This window comes from Myripristis murdjan, chromosome 12 (genome assembly GCF_902150065.1).
Source record: "Myripristis murdjan chromosome 12, fMyrMur1.1, whole genome shotgun sequence".
In the NCBI taxonomy this organism is placed as follows: Eukaryota; Metazoa; Chordata; class Actinopteri; order Holocentriformes; family Holocentridae; genus Myripristis; species Myripristis murdjan.
In genome coordinates this window covers 30,592,370-30,615,728 of record NC_043991.1, presented here as the reverse complement: position 1 = coordinate 30,615,728, position 23,359 = coordinate 30,592,370, and the positions used below count along the sequence as shown (strand labels likewise).

General features: G+C 41.9%; 1 protein-coding gene across 3 annotated transcripts in view; it reads left to right on the top strand.

The window, feature by feature from the left end:
* The window catches only part of bmpr1bb (bone morphogenetic protein receptor, type IBb), an 89,222-nt gene that overhangs the window by 58,653 nt on the left and 7,210 nt on the right, over positions 1–23,359 (top strand). For 2 of the 3 annotated variants that reach the window (XM_030065137.1, XM_030065136.1), the window contains 3 exons: positions 19,017–19,176; positions 21,675–21,777; positions 22,417–22,519. In XM_030065137.1, the coding sequence (XP_029920997.1) occupies positions 19,017–19,176; positions 21,675–21,777; positions 22,417–22,519 (366 nt within the window). Of the gene's footprint in view, positions 1–9,725; positions 9,819–19,016; positions 19,177–21,674; positions 21,778–22,416; positions 22,520–23,359 lie in introns of those variants that run through there. The other variant, XM_030065138.1, reaches the window with a different exon arrangement.

Below are 23,359 nucleotides of genomic sequence, written 5' to 3'. Positions count from 1 at the left end.
TATTAAACACACGGCGGCTTGCTCATAAATCTAAGTGGCATGGTCAGTTTGCCACCTGTTTCTGCAGGCTGATGAGGTTCACAGAGAACCGACTAATCCTGGCGTCAGTCTTTCTGTTGAATGGCAGAAGAATTGCTAAGACGTCACTGCACTGATATTAAAGTTAGAGCATTACCTGTAATGCAACACAATATATTGGGCCACTTTTTCCCACAGCATTTCAATTTTTTATTTTTACTTTTTTATTTTTTTTATTTCAACAAGTCCTCCACTTCACACGACCACATAGTTCGTTTGCTCCAACCCTCTAACACAACCACTAGGAGCGCTTTCTTAATTAGTAGCTAATATGACCCACAAGAGCGTCTCCATTACAATCCAGAGCACTGTTTCCTGAGTGAGTTAAGGTTAGGGAATGGTTTGTCATAATGGTTCAGGTTAGGAAAAGGTCATGGTTAAGATTACAGAACGTTCGCTTGAGTTAGTTACCTACAAACAAACACTGCCCTCGTTTGGTTGACCGCTGAACTTTAAAACGTAACTACAGGCAGTGTTGGGCAGTAGCGGCGTTACAAGTAGCGACGTTACTAGTTTAACTTCATTTGTCCGTAGCGTGGTCGTAGCGTCGCTGTTTTCCAAATCAAATAGCTTTTAAGTAGTGAAACTATTTTACTGATCAAATAGCGCGGTAGCGTCCACAGAAGCTACATTTTCCCAGGCATTTCTCAACCTTAAACACAACGGAGCTTTTGCTGCGGTTTGATATCTGACATAGATCGGGAGCTCAGTTTCATCAACTATTGAACTGAACATTTTTTGCCTGACTTTCTGTTTGACTGACAGTTTTATTGATCACTAAGATAGCAATGACTTGGAATGAAGTTGGTTCATGTTAAAAAAAAAAACAAAACACATTTTTGTCACTGTATTGTAGCTTAGCTTGCTACATTATGTGGAGGGGAGCTTCAGTGTAGTGAAGCTTCATTTAATGCAGAGTAACTGGTAGCTTAGCTCACTACATTTTCCAAGTAGCTTGCCCAACACTGACTACAGGTTGTAATGAGCTGCCGTACAAACGACGTATGGGGTCATTTTTTGTCTTGTTTATTCCAGAAGCCTGGCCTACATTTTTTTATTTATTCACTGTACACACTTTGTCCTCATTACCTGTGTTTTCATTTCACTTTGTCCCATGTTTGTGAGACATGGCTGCTGAGTGACCATGAAGTCTCAGTCTACTGGCGCCATAGGTGATGATATGACTACCGCAAGTCAAGGGCACGCTTACAGCAGGCCATCACTTAAAACACTGATATCCAGCTGAACAAAACATTCTGTATCCTTTGAAAAAGGTGGCATGACACATGCCAAGCACCAGCCAGTAGACTAAAAGATGGGCAAACAGATAAAAGCTGTTTAAAAACACTTTTTGTATCTCTAATTTCTAGACTAAGAGATGAGCATGGCCAACAAAAACATTTTTTCTTGGAAAGATAGTGTACGCATCAATAGAGTTCACTCAGGAGCTGTTTTTAGTATGACCTGTTGTCAGTGAGTTTTTTTGCAGGAGCATCCTATGACTTTAGAAGAGCCACTGCCTTTGGTTTTTCAACAGTTTTTATGTAATTCTGCTTTAATTAGTAGTATGGGAGTGTGAGGCAATTAAAAGTGTTTTTCTCCCCAGTTACTCTGTTGAAGACTGCATCTGTTTTGAACCATGATAATTGTTAAGTTGGAGCGTAGCAGAGGGAAAAACAAGAGAATTTGAAGTACTGAGTGAAGGTCATTTCATTTGCGGTGTGAATAAAAGTATGAATAAATGTGATTTAAGACAAAACGCACGAAAGGCTTGAAGCCAAGTAGTTTCTGAAGTACCACGATGTGCATGCTATCTCAACACTTGGCAAGGAGGAAAGTAACAGTGACTGTGCTTCAGTGTGGAAAAAGTACCCACAAACACTATGGTACTGCAGCAAGGGAAAAGTTGCAAAGCTATAATGGGAAATGCCTCAGTAAAAGCAAAAGTCCTGCATCCATAAGTAAAACTGCAGAAGTACTAGCAGCATAATGCAATGACTTATGAAAAATAGAAGTAGTCATGTTGAAGAATGGTTACAATGTATTAAATTATTGATACATTAACCTGTGATAAATATTTGAATGTTGTGACTCTGAGTTTTCTAGTTTGCATTCTTGAAGTCCAGATGAAAAGATACTTTGAGTGCCTCCAGCTCCTGTATGGTGAGACTGAGTGACACATGAAGCAAAACAGTGAAATGCATCGTATTTTGTTTTACAGGCAGAAAAAAAATTATTGTAAGAATATAAAGATTTTTTTTTTTGTATTTGTGTATGTATATGTGTTTTTTTTTGTTTTGTTTTTTGTTTTTTTTGCATATATCATTAAATACATGCACAATATGACCAGGGATGCGAGATAAAAGGGTTAAAAAGGCATTTTTCATCTCATCTCGACTTCACCACTCTATGATATTTTATGAGCTTATCATGTATTGCATGTTAAAACTTGTTGTGCAACTGTTAACTACATTTCTGCCATTAGGTAAATGTAGCATAGTGAAAAGTGCAATATTTTGCTCTGAAATGTAGCGCTGCAACAGTCTCACAAAATGGAAATGCGCAAGTAAAGTTCCACTGCCTCAAAACTCTACTTAGGTAGAGCACTTGAGTCTGCTCCCTAAATTGTTAAGAAGACATCAGTATGGAGCTGAGTGTTGTGGAATAAGGTCGGAGTTGAGGGGATGGACAGGAGGCCGTCAGCAGGCCAGCCTCCTCCAGCCTCCTCCAGCCTCCTCCAGCCTTCTGTGTGCTGCTTCCTGTCAGGATGTGGATCGGCTTCCCCATGCAAAACCTGATTCCTGGGCAGATGTGCTGCTCCAGTGGCCAGGCATTGGAGCACAGCCTGTGTGTGTGTGTGTGGGTGTGGGTATGTGTGTGTGTGTGTGTGGATAATATTGCTCATGTGTACCATGCAAGTGAGAGTCAGTAGCCTATGACTTGCTTGTGATTTCAGAGGAAGTAGGAAACATCCACCAAAGCTGAACAATTTTCACAGTAACAGTTTTTTATTGTTTGATTTTCCAGCAATAACAATAACAACAACAACACAAGCATGTAAACGCAGTGTTGTTTGGATGCTGATTCATATGTTCCAGAGTAGATCTTCACACCATGTGAAAAATTACGATGCACTCATTTAAGAAAGACAAAAAATGATTTTTCTTTCCACCATTCAAAATTCACCAGGATTTCCATGTTATTAAATCTGATAGTATAAGAAAAACTATTTTTTCTCACCAATCTGTGACTTCTTAATGTCAGAATTTTTTTTTCTTACAAATTTTTGAGTTTTTTTTTTCTAGCAAATTTACCACTTTAATCTCAGAGAATATCCATTTTTTTCTCATAAATTTCTGAATTTAATCTTGGAGTCAGGATAAAGTGCTAACTCCCGGCTCTATATTTTTTTTCTCTCCCTACAATGGCTTTAATACACCATCATAAATAATTTCTAAAACTAAAGTACAAAAAGTGTCTGATGGTGGATATCCCACAGGTGAATCACCACCTTTGGGCCAAGGGCTATCTGTCCTCAACAATTTCAGCCAAATTGAATCTTGCTAAGAAGCAGGCAGGGGTGTGAACACAACACCAGCACACCTCCCTCGGACTTTGTTGGTGCAGGTTGAGGGGTGAAGGGGCACACGGTGGTGATCTAGGCCTGTATTCTCTCTGTATGGATGATCAGTGGCTTGTGACGCTGAGCAGTAAGTCCAGGCTGGATGGACAGATGTACGGTGAGAGCAAAGACAGAATGGGTGCAGAGTGGCCGGACTTTGTTTGCCAGTGAAATGCATGCAAAAAGTCAAAATCTTACCAAGATTATTTGTCTTATTTCAAGTCAAAAATGTCTTATTCCTAGTCAAAATATCTCATTACACTTAAAATAAGACATGATCACCTCAGAAGTAACTTGTTTTTAGACAATTGTCTCTTGTTTCAAGTGAAAATTCACTTGAAACAAGAGAAAATTTGCTTGTTTCATTGGCAAAATTTGTTTCTTGTTTCTAGCTAATTTTCACTTATTTCAAGTGAATTTTCACTTTTTCCATTGGCAAATTTTGCCAATGAAACAAGCAAATTTTCACTTGAAACAAGTGAAAATTGTCTAAAAACAAGTTACTTCTGAGGTGATCATGTCTTATTTTAAGTGTAATGAGATATTTTGACTAGAAATAAGACATTTTTGACTTGAAATAAGACAAATAATCTTGGTAAGATTTTGCGTTTTTGCAGTGATGGACATGTGTGTTAGGTTATACTAGCTTTCGGTTCAGTCAAGTTCAAATAAATAAGAAAAGAGAAGAATTCTGACAGAGTGTTGATGTGAGCCCCACAAATTTGCTGTGCACACGCACACTCACACACACACACACACACACACAAATACCGCCCTTGGTTTCATAACATTCCAGCAACAACACCTGTTCTGTGTCTATCAGCCTGTGTGTGTATATGTGTGTGTGTGTGTGTGTGTGTGTGTGTGTGTGTGTGTGTGTGTGCTTGTGTGCACATGTGTTTGCTGTGGCTGTCTCTGTTTGTCTGCAACAACAAAAAGCCAATTTTGCATTGGCGAATTTACCGTGTAGCTGCTGCACCGTTTCAAAACATCATTAATATCATTTTGACATAAACATTCATCTGACTTGTCTCCTCTTGGGTTGGATGATTAAATAAAATCTCTCTCTCATGCTCTTTCACACACACACACACACACACACACACACACACTGACAGACTGACAGGCTCTCTCGGCTGCTTGCTGGAGGTTAGACTCTGCTTATCAGATATTGGCTTTTCATAATCACATCAATCATCTCTCTTGCACTCTCTGTATGTGTGTGATCCAGGGCTGCAGCCACAGGTGTCGTGTGTGATAAGTGAGCTGTGTGCTTTCCAGTTGTATTTTGAACATGCAATGGAAAACCTTTCTGTTGATTAATTCATGCACACATGCAAAATACCATTCTGGTGAAAGCATTTTTTTTTTTATATAGAACACTTACTACTTTGATTTGATTTTGATCTTAAGGAGCTGCTTAAAGTGGATCCAGCCCCCGTGAATCACCATGCCCACATTTTTGAATTATGTGGCAACTGAAGGCGGTCGGAGCTGCTCTCATTCACTGCTCTCATTTCTGGAAGCTGTGTGAGGTGCGTGACTGACCGGTTGACAAATCCTCTGATGACAGCTTCACAGTGCACGGTGAAAAGAAAACAAACATTGCAGCAGCTGTGAAGATTTAAATTGAGATTTTTTCTCTATCCCGGAGGCAGTAAAGGCATCAATAAATGAAAAGACAAATAATTAGCCGGTCTAAAAGGTGCTGTTTTTTTCAGGGATGCCTGATGACACAATCATTTAACCTCCTGTGACTGATTTAACGCTGGCCAGTGGTCTTGGCCAATAGGTGGGACTCACTCCGGTAAATCATCTCTGATAGAGACATGGCCAGAACCCACTGAATAACAGGAATATCGACCTCCCAGACTAAAAGTTTTTCTTATTATATAATATTGCAAGCTGTTATGAAAGTCATTAGCCAAGGTTTTTCTAGATGTGTGTGTGTTTGAACCGTCATTTGTTGTAGATTTAGCAGAACTCTCATTTCAGAAGTTTTTTTGTTTTTTTTTTTTTCCCTGTAACTGGTATGAAACCCCAACAGTAGGGGTTTAGGTCAGCAGGGCTGCTGTTGTGGCTGTGGAGGGGGTAACTAGAGGTGGCTCCCTCTATAAATTTGTTGTGGCATTAGTTCTGCGGGTGGTGGGAGCCCCAGAGCGCCTCTGTTGTTGCCCCATAAAAGTGTTCTGGTCACGGCCAGCAAACCCAGAACAGGTTGGTGGAAGCTGTATGGTGGAAACAGATGACTCGCTGGAGGTGCAGCAACGGAGAATGATCAGACAGAGGAAGAAAGTGCATGTATTTGTGTGCGCGTGTGTGTGTGTGCGTAGGTGTGTGTGCATCTCTTCTGTGGCGGAGGCCTTTGAAGCGCACAGGGGTTAAGAGGGGTTAGGGTGTGGTGGTAGGACGGGGGAAGACGTATGGCCCTGTTGCAGCCTGGCGGTGACCCTGTCAGGGTCAGAGTGTGCTCTGGAGGCACTGGGGAAGATGTCTTCTTTGACGAGGTGATTTATCACAGCCACCTGGAGTTATTTTTCCCCCTATTCTCCTCCTCTCTTCTTCAGCTGCCTATGATAAAAGTCTGACAGTCAGTGGAATGGCTGCAGCCCACAGATTAAATAACACACTCTCATGAAACAGCCATGCTGATTTACAGTGGTAATTTCAGCATTGTGACCGACCCAGATATCATAGTCATATATATGTGTTGCTTATAATCAGAGGCACAGAGCAGTGCTCACTCAAATTAACACCAGCATATCCACAGTGCACACTGATATACAACATACAGTACAGGCCAAAAGTTTGGACACACCTTCTCATTCAATGCATTTTCTTTATTTTCATGACTATTTACATTGTAGATTCTAACTGAAGGAATCAAAACTATGAATGAACACATGTGGAGTTATGTACTTAACAAAAAAAGGTGAAATAACTGAAAACATGTTTTATATTCTAGTTTCTTCAAAATAGCCACCCTTTGCTCTGATTACTGCTTTGCACACTCTTGGCATTCTCTCGATGAGCTTCAAGAGGTAGTCACCTGAAATGGTTTTCACTTCACAGGTGTGTCTTATCAGGGTTAATTAGTGGAATTTCTTGCTTTATCAATGGGGTTGGGACCATCAGTTGTGTTGTGCAGAAGTCAGGTTACTACACAGCCGACAGCCCTATTGGACAACTGTTAAAATTCATATTATGGCAAGAACCAATCAGCTAACTAAAGAAAAACGAGTGGCCATCATTACTTTAAGAAATGAAGGTCAGTCAGTCCGGAAAATTGCAAAAACTTTAAATGTGTCCCCAAGTGGAGTCGCAAAAACCATCAAGCGCTACAACGAAACTGGCACACATGAGGACCGACCCAGGACAGGAAGACCAAGAGTCACCTCTGCTTCTGAGGACAAGTTCATCCGAGTCACCAGCCTCAGAAATGGCAAGTTAACAGCAGCTCAGATCAGAGACCAGATAAATGCCACACAGAGTTCTAGCAGCAGACCCATCTCTAGAACAACTGTTAAGAGGAGACTGCGCCAATCAGGCCTTCATGGTCAAATAGCTGCTAGGAAACCACTGCTAAGGAGAGGCAACAAGCAGAAGAGATTTGTTTGGGCCAAGAAACACAAGGAATGGACATTAGACCAGTGGAAATCTGTGCTTTGGTCTGATGAGTCCAAATTTGAGATCTTTGGTTCCAACCGCCGTGTCTTTGTGAGATGCAGAAAAGGTGAACGGATGGATTCCACATGCCTGGTTCCCACTGTGAAGCATGGAGGAGGAGGTGTGATGGTGTGGGGGTGTTTTGCTGGTGACACTGTTGGGGATTTATTCAAAATTGAAGGCACACTGAACCAGCATGGCTACCACAGCATCCTGCAGCGACATGCCATCCCATCCGGTTTGCGTTTAGTTGGACCATCATTTATTTTTCAACAGGACAATGACCCCAAACACACCTCCAGGCTGTGTAAGGGCTATTTGACCAAGAAGGAGAGTGATGGAGTGCTGCAGCAGATGACCTAGCCTCCACAGTCACCGGACCTGAACCCAATCCAGATGGTTTGGGGTGAGCTGGACCGCAGAGTGAAGGCAAAGGGGCCAACAAGTGCTAAACACCTCTGGGAACTCCTTCAAGACTGTTGGAAAACCATTTCAGGTGACTACCTCTTGAAGCTCATGGAGAGAATGCCAAGAGTGTGCAAAGCAGTAATCAGAGCAAAGGGTGGCTATTTTGAAGAAACTAGAACATAAAACATGTTTTCAGTTATTTCACCTTTTTTTGTTAAGTACATAACTCCACATGTGTTCATTCATAGTTTTGATTCCTTCAGTTAGAATCTACAATGTAAATAGTCATGAAAATAAAGAAAACGCATTGAATGAGAAGGTGTGTCCAAACTTTTGGCCTGTACTGTATGTCAGTGCTTCCTGCTGGTCGATGCTGTGCCTGTACCTGTTTGATAGTGAGTTTTCTGCGTCCTCTCAGATTTTTTTGCATCAGGGACACAGGACACATATTGTTCAGCATCAGTGCGTTTATGGGAAAATCTTGAACAGATTGAATTATAGTTAGGCAGCTGTTAATATACCTGGCCAGACTGTCCAAGTATAACATATATGTGGGAAATAATTTATATGTGTGTGTGTGTGTGTGTGTGTGTGTGTGTGTGAGTGTGTGTGTGTATCAAGCTCCTATCTCCTCTCTTTGATTCTGGTTGACACTTTCCAGTGATGCCATCCAACCTTCTTTGAAACATTCAGCAGCCTGATGAAATACAACAGCAGTTTTATTTGAGTATGTTTAACTGCTAATGTCTCGACTTCCATTTTTCCTATGGTGCTTGTCTGATAATGTGATACTGGCAGTGTGTGTGTGATAGTAGGTGTGCTTGACGCGACTAGCCCACACACACCACAGAATGTCAGTCAGTCTGCAAAGATTCTTGAGTAAGACATCATCATGATGAATAAGAGGTAGTAGAAATAAACGCAATGCAAGTGATCCACTTTGTGCTCACCTCCCGCGCATTCGTCTTATTGGCACGGGTACAGGCTGATGTACTTGGCAAAATGGATTTCGCAATATGTTTTGAAATCATTTTAGAGTGCAGAAAAAACAGGCTCAACAGGCCCATTTGTGGCTGTGGCGCTGCACAAAAAAACTCAGACAACAGTGCAGACATGTAAGACAAAAGAAGACCTCAATCCAAAGTAGCAGTAACAGCCGACAGTGCATCCAAATAGTTGACTTTCTGTGAAATTCAGATTCCTCCAGCATAATAAATGAATCTGCTCAGGCTTTGCTCTCCTTTGCCTGCGAGCTCGTGTTGCTGCAGATATGTGTTTGGCTTCAGAGTGAACGGCATCCACGAGTTTCTCCATCCATGAGTTGTGTGGTGCCCAATCATAAATTAACCACTTACGTTTATAGACAATTTTATTGGAATACCATGGAACATTTTTCTTTTCGAGTCAAGTCAAATCAAGTCTAGTCAAGACAAGTTTATTTTTATAGCCTTTAATCACTGGCAAGGTCTCAAAGGAGTCCACAATTCCCATATTATCAAAAATGACCCAAAAAACAAACAAACAACAACAACAACAACAAAAACAGAAAGAAAGGCAACAACACCCTACAATGTTCGACCCTCAGAAAAAAATGAACTATTGAAGTCAGCACTTGTCCCACCTATGGGCCAAGAGCATTAAACTAATAATAGTCCCTCAAGGTCTGTTGTTTGTATGGCTATGATAATGAGTGCTGCTGAGATCAGGCAGAGTCATCACAGTCATCACAGTCATGAGAGCAACACTCAGCGTAGGACGTCAGAGCCATCTGTCACCACGGTCAACAGCTCTGACCTGAGACAGGGAGGGAGGAAAAGCTGAGGACCAATGAGGACACAGCTTTTACCTTAAATGACGTGCCCTTACCCAGCAGACTAACCCGCCTCCTCCCACTCACAAACAGACACAAACATGAATGAACAGGTGGAGAGCAAGACAGAAAGTGAGCCTGAGCTGGTGCTACCTCACCGGTCTAACCTCACTCTGTGAAGAGAGGGACTCACTCCTGACATGTGTGCAAAGCTACGCTCGACCAAGTGATCCAGTAAGTGACCATGAGCCCAGGTGTACTTAATCTAAAACACTGAGTGGATGCTCTTTTCTAGATCCTTCCCTCTGCCGCTGCAATGATCCACTTCCCCCACAGGGGATGTTTGACTTTCCAAACTGAAGAGGATTCATAAAATGAGCTCTTATTACTGCTGAGGAGGCAGTGAGGTGGTGAGGACAGCGAGGGGGTGATGGCAGCCGGGTGGGTATGATTGGTGTGTACGTGTGTTTGTGTGTGTTTGTGGGAGTGAAATGTGTCCATTCCACTCCCACTTTGGACTCAAACAGGCGCCTGAACCTGTCTGCTGATAAACTGTGACTGAAGTCTCTCTGGCTTGAGTGACACATTATATTCACAATTGTTTGGCAGTGTGTGTGTGTGTGTGTGTGTGTGTGTGTGGTAGTGGGTGGGTTTGTAGGTGTTATTTTGTGTAGAGGTGTATAACACACTGCATGTTATTGTGTGTATCTAGGTAGAGGAACAGCCTCTGGAATGTGTGGGAGATGTGTATCAGATTTCGGGGTGACCTTGTGAGTGCCCTGTGGCTGACGCAGCAAATGTGTGTGTGTGTGTGTGTGTGTGTGTGTGTGTGTGCATGTGCGCACAAGAGTATGTAACAAAAGTTGCAAAAAATAGAAACAGAAGTCTTTTTTCCAGTGATACAGGCGAATTAATCTTTTTGATTTAACACTGGATAATATTTTCTGATGAGTGTGGTGTTCTAGTCTAGAAAGAAAAGCTCTTTGTTAATCGAGCTTCTGTTAAACACAACTAGATGTAACAGAGATGGAGTCTCCCTGAGACTGCTCCTGGGTTTACATCCCATAGCCTCTTTAATATTATAGAAATCTTTATTGCAGACTAAATGTCCATATAAAATAACAACTATTCATACATAAAAAGAGAAAAACAAAAAGATACAAGATACAATACTGTGCATATTAATAGTCTGTGGAACAGACAGGAACTCTGTAGTAAACCTTACTTTACACTTCATGCATGACAAACCCCACCGTCCTTACACAAACAACCCCCTTTTTGACACCAGCCCACTTTTATCTTACTCAAACTCGGACAGAAATGACCATAGATTTTTGACATACGTCCACTACTTATGTCAGCCTTTATAATATTAACTGACTTACTGTCCCAGGTCCATCATGCCAACATTAAAATACAATAATTTGATCTTTTCTCTTTGACAGAAACACATTGTCAGAACAAGTGTCAGATCTACATGAACTCATTTGACCATCACAATAGTAATAATTGTCTTGCTTTATTCACATGCTCTTAATCAGGTTTCATCAGTAAGCCTGTGGATGCCTTGGGAGACAGCATTACACTCCATTGTCCGTCTAACTGCTTTCATGAGCTCATATTAAAATGCGCATTTATATTATTTTTCACAAACATTCATTTACCCCTACATGCATATATCCTCCCTTCTGTCTCTGCAGCCTCTCACTGTGCTGTATGTGTTTTTGGTCTTCATTCATCAGGGTTGATTGTGGCTTTCATTCAGTTGGCTGCTTGCTAGTTTAGGTTTATGCAAGTTGATTAAGGATTTCAACTAAATAACATCACCGGGTTCTATTGCAGAATGTCAGTCATGTGTGCATACCAAAACCAGTTTTGGCAAGCAAAATGCTGAGTGATATGGATATTTCATAATGGACAAGTATAAACAAACTTACTGTATGACCAGTTTCGATTAGGTTAGTGAAGAAATAAACTGTTAAGAAAAACAACTTTCCATAGCTAAGTATTTGATCTAGGTAATGTTCCCTTTTTACTGTCTATGAAGAGAGGCACAGCCATGGGCAGCTAAAGGCTTCAGGGCTTCAGTACCAATCAGTACAGAGGATCAACTTTCCAAGAGAGGAACCTCATAAGGAACTCCAAGCCTACTGCGGCATGGTGCCTAGGAAGTGTGGGGAATTTTAAGAAATGGAATTCTGTGTGAGTGTATGTGTATGTGTGTGTGACAGTTCTTATGTGCAGGAGTTAGTAGACCTGTCCTGCGTCGTACAATCAAATCTGTGCTATATGACTGGACATATTGTGTGACAGCAGTTGGTTTGAATAGGTTTAACATGACTGAAACGAGAATAGTTGCATTTGTACCTTTTCTTTGATTGATCCGCATTTTTAATTTTGAAATGCAGTGATATCATTGAATCACAGATTTATTCAATAAGCTATTTAGTTTCCTGGGCATACCTTGCTCCCAAGAGGAGGATGGAGAGAGGAAATCAGATGGGGAATCACAGGATCCTGAATCCTGCTGCCTGGTGTGAGTCTCCACTTCCAAGTGAGTGTGTGGTCAGTCTGATTTTAGTATGAAGCCCTTAATTCTGTAGATTTACTCCATGCCTTCTCATTCAGTTACAATTCAAAATAGCAACAGTAATTTGGAAAGGACAGAGATTTCCTGTTGCTTTGCTCTCTGCCAAAAGGAGTACCTGTCTTTAACACTCACTTACTGCACTGGCAAAACAAAACTAAAGGCTGTGACTCTGCTCACTTGGGTTTTTCACACTTGCACAGCAGATGGGGACTTGAAAAGGAAAGCTCAGTGGAGCTCAAGGCCACCATGAGGGAGGAACAGAAAACACCATCACACACTCGGACAGAAAACACACATTATGCTGATTGGACACATGGACACAGTGTACCATTTAAAGAGCCCTTTATGTGTCTATACCACACTCTGACTCAGCATTCAACTGCACACACACATACACGGCAGCCCAGCTGCCAGGGAAAAGTCCAAATTTTACATTTCTGCAAAGCAAAGACATGTTGAAATGTCTCATTTTCAAGTTTTGTGACGCAGTATAAAGCGAGTAAAAAACTTTTAACAATAACTTTTCCTAACCTTAACCAAGTAGTTTTAATGGCTAATGAAGCCAAAAAAAAAAAAAAAAAAAAAAAAAACTACCGAAACAAACAAAAGTTGTTAAAACAGCTAACAAGCTAACAGTAGCTAACACAGTCACATGGCGTTGGCACCGGCTCCACCACATTGGATCTATGTCTAAATGTTGATATGCAATATGTTTTTGGTTCAGGAACCAAATGTAAAATGCAGAAATGTAAAATTTATGATTAAAGACTTGTTTGTACTCACTTTGTATTTTATTTATACTCTTTATTTCTGGTTATTTATTTTATCTTAATGTGCTTTTCATTTATTTCTGTTTTTATATTTCATCCTAAGTACTATGTAATCTTTGTTCTGACAGATGAGACATGTGTTCAAGAGAACTCCTTCCACAGCTTTCATGTCTCAGTGGTCATACGTTGGGTTGGTTTTCAATCTGTTACCTATATTGCACACTCCTGGCATCTGTCTGCACCTCTCACTGTCACTCCATAAAGAAACGTGTCCAGGGCAGAGGGTTTGACTTGCTTTGATTGATCAGAGGCCTCAGGAATCCTTGATGGGTTGGAAATGTGCCACTGCTGTGAATGTTCCTTCTAACTCGGCTCAGCTGCAATTCAAATGATGATTTTTTGAATAGAAAAGGGTATTAAAGTGAATACCTTCAACTGCATTGGCTAAAAGTACTAGATGGCTAGTTAAAGAATTATAATAATGTTGCTTGATGCTGCTTAGCAACAAAGCAACTGAACTATTTTTTTCTTTGAGGATTCATTTTCTCAACAGCTATTCATAAAAAAATAATTAAAAAAATAATAATTATAATTAATAATGACACTGTAGTATAATTGCATTGTGCTATATATTACTTTGGCCCAGTATAGTATTGTAATATTCTTCATAAAATAATGATTTTATTGTTAATTATTGAATAATGAAGAAATGTTTTTCTGTCAAAGGTTAACTCAGGCTTTCAGTTGCAATTAATCTACTAAAAATGAACTATTTTCCACATAGTGTGTGATAAAATTTTGATCTTTTTGAACATCAAACAACGGAATAACATGAGTAACTTAATATTACAGTATCCAGTCGAACAATGTTCCCGTCATTTTTTTAGTTTTCGCCATCATGATGACTGACTGGGCTCTAGTTTCCCGGCGCAGCGCGGGGTGGCGCAGTGAGGCGAACCCCGCGCAGAGCTAGTTTCGACCGGCGAAACGGGAGAGGCGGACAGTGTCCAAGTTTCGCAGACGGACTTGCGCGGAGATGGGAGTGGTGGCGCAGCGGGGGGAGGTGCCGACAGATTCAACTTGGCGCAGTGACAGTTTCGTACCAAAAGGCTTCGCCGAGGTGCGCCAAAAGCTCGCCTCCTGAAACCACGTCTACTTTCCGCGCAAGGCGGAGCGGAGCCGGCGCAGTGGAAGTTTGGCTGGCTGGCGCACATCACCAAAACCTCACAATCAGCATAAACGGTGCCAATCTCCTTTGATCTGACATCAGCTGTGACGGGACAGTTGATATGGAGATATATGTATGTGCTGATTGTGATCGTAGCATTGAATAGTGTTTTTTTCGGTATTTATTGCATCGTTCATGTGCCTGACACTCCGGAAGCCTGCCTGTGAGTTTTTGGTGACGTGTCCGCACTGCTCGCCGGTCTCCGCTCCGCGCCTGTCTCCTGAGCTCCGCTCCGCCTGCGGCAATAGACCTCCTTGTCAGCTGTGTAAACTTTCATTACGCCTTCCCGCAGCGCATTTTAAAGGCGAGGATAGGGGCTCATTTGATTGGTTAAATGTGAATCGGCTGTGTCAAACCCGCTCCACGCCTTCTCTCCTCCCTTGCGCCGGTAGGAGGGACGGCGGAGTACTTGCGCCACCGAGCACGGCGTGCCAAACTTGGAAAATCCGCCTGGCCACACCCAGTTGGCGAAGCGCATCTGCGCTACGCCCCCGCCTCGCCAGGTCTGCGAAACTAGAGCCCACTGTGTTCAAAATATCATCACTTCCTTGACTGTAGAGCTTTACTGAGCTCCAGTTCTAAGGGAGTGCTGCTGTCCAATAGTTATCCAGTGTCTCATGTCTGAAACATCAGATACAGCTGTATACAAACACCAGATTCAGAATCTTGTCCAATGGTGTGAGGAACACTTCCTTCAAATCGACATTAAGGCCTTGTGCAGACTGCTAGCCCAAATACACTTTTTGACATATCCGTTGTAGCATGATTGATTTTAGAAAGCCCAGACAGCCAAAAACCACCTGAAATGTGATTTGTGCAAATCAGGTCCAAACCACATTTGGAGGCGATTTACAATCGGATTGCCAAAGATGCATCTCAGGCTCAGATTTCAAACCGTCTTTCACGTCACTCACAAGGCGACACAGACACAAGACGACATCAAATCCAGAGGGACAGAAGTGCGTCAGAGCGGCTGGGCACAGTCAGACGGTATGGAAGACAAGACAGAGAGCAACAGTGTGTGGAAATCAACTGTCTGCTGCCACTTTGGGGGGAGGCTTCTGTACATTTCTCCTGCTTGACCAGCATACACACTTTCTGACGCCTACGTGGTTACCACAGCAACCCATGCAGATAGGTTGGTGGTGTCTGGATGCACAAATCTGATCTGATAATTTGCAAATAACAGTGTGGATAATCTGTGTCAAAGATCTGATATGAGAAACAAATCCGATTTGCCTGCAGTCTGAACAAGGCCTTAGAAAAGAGAAGGGATAATGTTCAACCCCAAATCCATTGGAGACCACTCACCAGTGGTCCTTCATGACCACAGCATAGCCCAGGTAGACTCAGGACTCTCACAGATACCTGGGCGCACACATCAACAACAAGCTGAAATGGAGTGTTCAGGTAGAAAATGTCTATACTAGGGTTCAACAGCAGCTTCACCTGTAGGCTGAGGCTCATTGGTGTTAACCAAAAGTTGTTGCGCCCTCTACCATGCTGTAGTTGAGCACATGCTGCGCTGTGGCGTCTCAGCCTGGTTTGGCAACCTCAGTGTGCAGCTGAGAGCCCCGGTCACCCAGCGAACACAGAATCATGTGAGTCAGGCAACATCCCACAGGCTGGCTTTGATGAAACTATCATCAGACAGACAGAAGAGCAGCCTCCTCCCTGAGGCACACACCTCAGAGTCCCCCAGTTCAGACTCTACTGTTAAGATCTCCCTTGTCCCTCTGTCCATCAAAGTCCTAAACAACAAGCTAACCACAGGCTTATTCCTGTAACACCTTTTTCTTTTTTTTTCTTTTTTTTTTTAAATTTTAACTGCACTCATGTACACTTAATGATGGTTTTATAAGTGACATAAAGTCATCATGGACAACAGAGTAAAGCAACTTGCTCTACTCTGTTAGGGCTTAGTTTACAGGCAGTGTGCAATCTGTTGGTTGATGGCAGTCTGTGTACATATTGCAGGTATTGTGTGTGCCTCTAGGAACTACACAGTGCCAGGCCCACACAACTAGCTAACTACACACACACAGCCAATCTAATCTCTAACTGTCAATGCAAAATTGATTAAAGGACAGTACAGGACTATGTCCTGCAAACAATAACAGCCCACATAGTTAAATTATAAGTCACCATTTTTCAAGCATGTTTATCATAATGTATTACCTTACATACAGTCATTTCATTTCAGGTCCAACAAGCTGATGAAATGCAAATGTTTATCAATTTATTCAAAACTTGCATGCAGCAAGTCTGTTTGAATTTGGACTCTGTAAGATTCTTATCAGTAAACTGCTTATTGCCCCTGGATTGTGATCATCTACACTGGGGATTAAAAAATAAAATTCCTTAATGAAAAGCAGATGCTTGAATTGATTAGATATTGTTCAAAGGGAGCAGCAGCTGCATAAGTTGTTAACTATTTCATGGTTGAGCAAGTACAAACAATATGTATGTTACTTTGTATAGGTGAATGTGTCTGTAAGGTGCTGTACTGCCTGACTCAGCTGTATTTGGCTCATCTTGACTGGATATGTTGGTCTCTGTTATGGTGCAGCAGTTGACCTGATGTATTACCTGAAAGATTTGACATAAAGAATTAATTCACCTATATTAATTCACCCCAGACATGTATTTAAAGATGATACTCTGTTTAAATAAGACAGCTTCAGAGTTGCTGTAAGGTTTATTTTTTCACTTTGACGGAGGTGGGCTAATCACTCCCATAGACTTCAAGTCTTTATGCCAAGCTGATGTGAAATGATATGAATAATATCAAATGGTATCAAACATCTGCTCTCAGTCTGGGTAAGTCTGGGTATTTGGCCCAAAACATTGGCATTCTCCTTTAAGATATAGACTTCATATTGGCTTAGCAGATTTGACATCATCAGCGTGTCTGCGCTCTAAAGCAGAGGTGTCAACCTTCTGCACCCCAAAGCCCACCTAAAACTTCAGATGACAACCTGCAATGATGTGGTCTGGGACACTGGAGAGACGCGCTCTGTTTTCACATGTATATGCATCACTGTGAGTTCTGCAAGCAGATACTGTGTGGCTGTGCTTTGTCTTACCTCCGGCCCACACATAGGTGTAACAACATCAAGGGGTTGAAACGAACTGTTGAACAAAGGCCGAAAGATCAGTTCAAACAAAAGTGGCACAGTGAGCTCAGAAGTATGACATCATGTGATATGAATGAATTTAAACAAGCGCTCACACTGGAAAAGTATCTGTTTGATGAACACCAAAAGTACAGCCAGGCTGTTTGTAACTTCAGGGTGAACAATTCAGTTTCCAAGGTCATTTGGAAGATATAAAGGGCTGGACAGAAACTAGAGGATCTGAAACCTTTGTAATGACAATCATTTCAGAGATTATATCGTGTTTGAATATAAGAAAGTAACTGTAATGAATTATAGAGAAATGTATCAAAGTATTGTTTCAATGGCCCAAAATCACATAAATTTTGTTATCACGATCAGAAAAGCCAAAAGTTCTTTTTAAATTAGATGTCTTTGGAAGAATGTCCTTCCTCTGTTTAAGTAACATTTGTTGTACTTTAGTCATGCTGTGTGATATGATTTTGTTTCTACTGTATGTTCACTGTGTGCTCCACACTATGTGATCATGGTCATATAGAGTAAATAAATGAAAATAAATGAAAAGGAAAAGGAAGCTTTTATAGTGAAACAGTGGAGCAGACCTGTGTTTAGTTGTGTGGCTCAGATGACTCAGTGGCATGTTACAGTGTTGCAGAACAGATGAAACGTGTTTGTGTGTTTTCTCCCTGGTGGGAGAAAACAGTAATATGTATCATTAACGATAATGAAATTAACTTCAGCATTTTGTGTGCTGATAGGGAACAGTGTTATTCGCTCAGGAAACTCTCTTTTGGGTCCTAGTAGAGACACTCCTGTGGGTTGGATTAGAGGGGTGCAACATACAACCTATGTGGTCATATGGGTTGGAGGACTTGTTATTTTATTATGAATAACAAACTTTAGGAAACCACTGTACACACACACACACACACACACACACAGCACAGAGAGTCTTTCTATTACTGTTATTCTGGTGCTAGACTCAGGACACAAAGTTTGGTTCAGTATAGCCGGACAGCAACACACATTCACATTTCAGTCAGGACAGACTAATATGAGCAAGAAAATGTATTTATTAAGCAAATGAGAGGTGGGAGCATAGGCTCTCTCACATGAAAGGGGGAGATGATGGCGATCCCTTGAGAATGGCTGATATCCCACCCAGAGCCGTTTACTTTGGTGGTGGCGGGCAAGTGATAAGTCAGGTCTGAATGACAGCACAGACTTGAATGATGTATTTATAAAAGCAAAGTGACAACGAGTAGTGGTGGACACAGGGATTCTGATTGGATCTCAGATGTGAACGGAAAGGCAGGCGAGCTGATTGGCTCTCTCAGAGGCTGCATTAGACAGAAGCGCCTTAAAAGGGAATGGAGAGAGTACTATGAATGGGACCGTGAGAAAACGGGGCAGATGGTGATAAGGAGAGAGAAGCCTGTGCAAGTCAGTGGCTCATGATTGGCTTAATCATGCAAGGGATAATGTGATCCTGTGGATCATATTGCTATGGCAACAGCTTCAGCGCATGCAGACACCTAATGCCTTTTTTCCAACATATCGATTTGAAATGAGCAGAAGTTGTGTACAGGTCAATTGATTTATCCTGCCTTTAATTTTCTGGACTTTTGGTTGTTACTCCGGCTTGGCCAGTGGGATGAGTCAAGGTCCAGACAACCGTTTTGGTCTGATGCTAAGACTAGTTCCTCTCTCTCTCTGTACACTCCATAGCCAATGTGCTGGACACCATGCTGCTGAAGAATGGATGGAAGACAGGATCAGAGCGGAGGACAGAGGACAGCGGCAGCAGAGCAACCATTTCAGCCCCGAACATGCTCTGGTGTCACTGCTACCACCACTGTCCCGACGACTCTGTCAACAACACATGCATGTATGGTGAAGATCACACACACACACACACACAGCCAACTATTAGATGCCTGTACCAAGACTATTAACACACAACACAAATAATTATTCAAAGTAATTATCCTACAATCAACACATGTTAACACCAAAAGTACAGGGTGACCCAAAAAAACGGGAATTTCTGAAGTGCGTATTGGCAGAAATGAGCAAGTGGCAGCACAATTTTTAAAAAATGAAAATTCCATCATTGTTTCTTAAATGGCATGTTTTCAGGTTTCAGTTACTATGAATAAAATATTTTTCTTCCATCACTCTTGGTTTTATTGGATTGTTAAAAAGTTCCCGTTTTTTTGGGTCACCCTGTACTAGTCTGTTATGTGGCACAAATACCTTTACATTGATATATGCATAAATATTCTCACACATACAAGAGCCTATAATAGGAAGATAATTAAAAATTTGAAATTGAAGTTAAAATTGGAGCTAATCAGGTTTTTTTGTTCTTTGAAGTTGGGAGGAATGAGAGTTTGTAGCGATTCGTTTTATACCTACAGGCTCTGTATCACCTACCGGAAGGTCACTGTTCATATTCTGTGAACAGAGTATGAGGAGGATCATTCAAGATTCGACGTGATTGATTTAGTGCAGCTTCCTCAAAAGTGATTTGAAGGGCCGGGTCATTTTTAATCCCGATCACCTTCATGGCAGCTCTCGCCATCTTTTCAATCTTCGACTGACTCTGGACAGTGAGAGAGCCAAAGCAGGCTGCCAAACCCTGACGTATCACTCTGCCCAGAGCAGCGCTGTAGAATGTCAGCATGACTTTACTATTCACACCAAACAATCTGAGTCGACGGAGGAAATGCAGTCTTTGAGACAGTTTTCCACATAGAACGTCAACATGCTCATTCCGTTTCAGTTGGTTATCCATTTGTACTCCCAGATATTTATAGGAGTGTACCTGCTCCCATAACCACAGGGTCATGCATACACACTCCTCTAGGGTCAAATATCGGGTCTGTCTCAATCGAAGGGCTAGATGACTACTAGGTCGCAGCCCACGGTGCCCACGTAGGAAGCGTCCGACGTAGGTGCCGATATCAGGTTTACCGGAACTAAAAGTTTAGTGAACTGGGACGGTGTAGCCTGCGGAGGATTCCTACGTCATTATTATCGAGGCTTCCCGAAGCGCATTCGAGTGATGCAGCGTAAAATGGCGAAGTAGGTTTGGGAGGCGTGTCAGTGAACACCTGTGCATGAAACCAAACGATAAGCAGCTTCAACGCTCTCAAGATGGACAACATTGATTCTGCAGTTTTATGTATTTTATTTTATTTTGTCTTCGTGAAGATGCAGAAAATTAAGATAATTGTTACACCTCACAAATTGCAACAGACTATCCCAATTAAAGTAAGTGTACACACACTGCAAAAACTCAAAATCTTACCAAGATTATTTGTCTTATTTCAAGTCAAAAATGTCTTATTACTAGTCAAAATATCTCATTACACTTAAAATAAGACATGATCACCTCAGAAGTAACTTGTTTTTAGACAATTTTCACTTGTTTCAAGTGAAAATTCACTTGAAACAAGTGAAAATTTGCTTGTTTCATTGGCAAAATTTGCCAGTGGAAAAAGTGAAAATTAGCTAGAAACAAGAAACAAATTTTGCCAATGAATCAAGCAAATTTTCACTTGTTTCAAGCAAATTTTCACTTGAAACAAGAGACAGTTGTCTAAAAACAAGTTACTTCTGAGGTGATCATGTCTTATTTTAAGTGTAATGAGATATTTTGACTAGAAATAAGACATTTTTGACTTGAAATAAGACAAATAATTTTGGTAAGATTTTGCGTTTTTGCAGTGTTGTAATGTACCTGATGCGCTGATGGTTGCTATGGAAACATCATGCAAAATGCCTATCTAACTCATCTAACTAAACTTGCATTTCCAGGCGTTGTTGGGATACAGTTAACAGCTAAACTGAATCTATGGTGGTAATTATAGGCATGAAAACTCATCAAAACGTCATGATATAAACATTAAGACGGTCTAAAACAGGCTTCATAATTCCAGCAATGGTGGCTGATCCAGAAATTCAGCTGGACCGAAAGGTACCCTGGGAAGTAGGCTGTGATGTCGGCCGCGAAGCATCATGGAGGTGTTTCCTGCAAATGAGTCAGAAATAGGCTGCATCTGTGGGCTGTATTTGCAGGACCCTGCGCGGTGAAACTGAACTGGGACAGCACTTGTCGCTCCGCCGTGACGTAAACAGCCTACAAATACGACCTAGGTAGCGTACAGCCTTTGAATTGGGACAGAGCCATCATCTCTTTTGTTTTAGAAGAACTGAGAATGAGATGATTCTTCTCACACCAGGCCTGAAAACAGTCAGTCTCTTCATAGCACACAATGAGACAGCGGCTGATGGTGAAGACGATCATGACGATGATGATGCTGATGAATAGACGCTGGATGATGTTGATTATAATACTGGTGGGGGTGACTGTTTTGGCAGGACTGATGGTTACTGCTTCACGATGGTGGAGGAGGAAGAGGGGGGTCTGTCTGTACTCACTGCAGGGTGTCTGAGTCTGGCCGGGTCTGAGTTCCAGTGCAGAGTAAGTCCACTTTGTGTGTGTATGTGTCTGTTAACTTGTGTGTGTGTTAAGGTGTGTGCGTGTGTGACTGACTGTTTCTACACACATGAGCACTTTTTCACTTTGGTGCCCTGCTTCATGAGCCCGTGTAAAAGACCTGTTAAAATTAGAGGCCTAAACTGGAAAACATGTGATCAGCCTTTGGTATACTGTAAAACGGCCTCATTAAAAATAAGGGCCACTGTAAATGCTTGTTATTCTTGCATCTTCATTAGCCTTATGTGGATCCAACTGTGTGTGCACACGACCATGCTTTTGTGTGAGTTCATGTGGATGTTTGTGTGTGTGTGTGTACCTGGTATTGCTAATGTTGTGGGGACATAAATCTGTTTACACAGTCACGTTGTGGGGACTCGCCTCCCTTATGGGGACAAAAAGCAAGTCCCCTTAGTGAAAATCATTAATTTTAGGGTGAAGACTTGATTTAAAGCTAAGATAACTTTAGGGTTAGGTTAAGGTTAGGGTTAGGCAGGTAGTGGTTAGGGTTAAGGTTAGGATAAATCTCCAGGAAATGAATGTAAGTCAATGTAATGTCCTCTGAAGTGATGGAAACCAACTTGTGTGTGTGTGTGTGTGTGTGTGTGTGTGTGTGCGTGCTAGGACATATGGAATGCACGCCTGAGGAGAGCCCTGGAGTGCTGTACAGATCAGGACTATTGCAACAAAGATCTGCACCCCACTCTGCCTCCACATAGGACATCCGGTAAGAAACGCAGGAGTGTCTCTCTTGCACACACACACAAACACTTGTGCACAGGCATGCACACACATACATACACACACACACACACACACGTATTCGTTCCCTCTGATTCACACCCAGTGAAATCCTGCCCGCCTTTATAGCGTGAGTGGCTTTCAGAATGGGCTCAGTCAGGCCGTGCTGGGTTGTGATGGGTAGTGACAGTTTAAACTGTTACAAACCACAGTGTGGTGCTGGAGTGAAGTGGCACATGCTGCTCTGGGGTAAGGAGGAGGGGGGAGGGGGGGTGGGGGTGGGCACTGGGACAGAGAGAGGGAGGCAGGTGAAACAGAGCCTGCAGGCTTGGCTTGTTCTCTCACCCTCTAATGAAAAGGACAGCCTCTCCCCAGGGCCTGCTTGAGTTTCCTGCCCCGGCACGGATGTGAGATATCTGTCCATCTGTCACTCTGCAGGACACCAACACTCTCTCCCTCTCTGTCTGTCGTTCCCTCGCTCACGCACAGTACACATACACACACACACACACACACACACTTGTGCTTATTCACAGTCTCGCAAAGTTGTTTTTTTGTTGACCTTCAAAGAAACAGTCAGCAACAAATTAATTTGTCAAGTCATGGAGAATTACTCACAGCAAAAAGCTATTATCCTATCCTATGCTGATCACTGCAAAAAGTCCAAATCTTACCAAGATTATTTGTCTTATTTCAAGTCAAAATGTCTTATTTCTAGTCAAAATATCTCATTAGACTTAATATAAGACATGATCACCTCAGAAGTAACTTGTCTTTAGACAATTTTCACTTGTTTCAAGTGAAAATCTACTTGAAACAAGTGAAA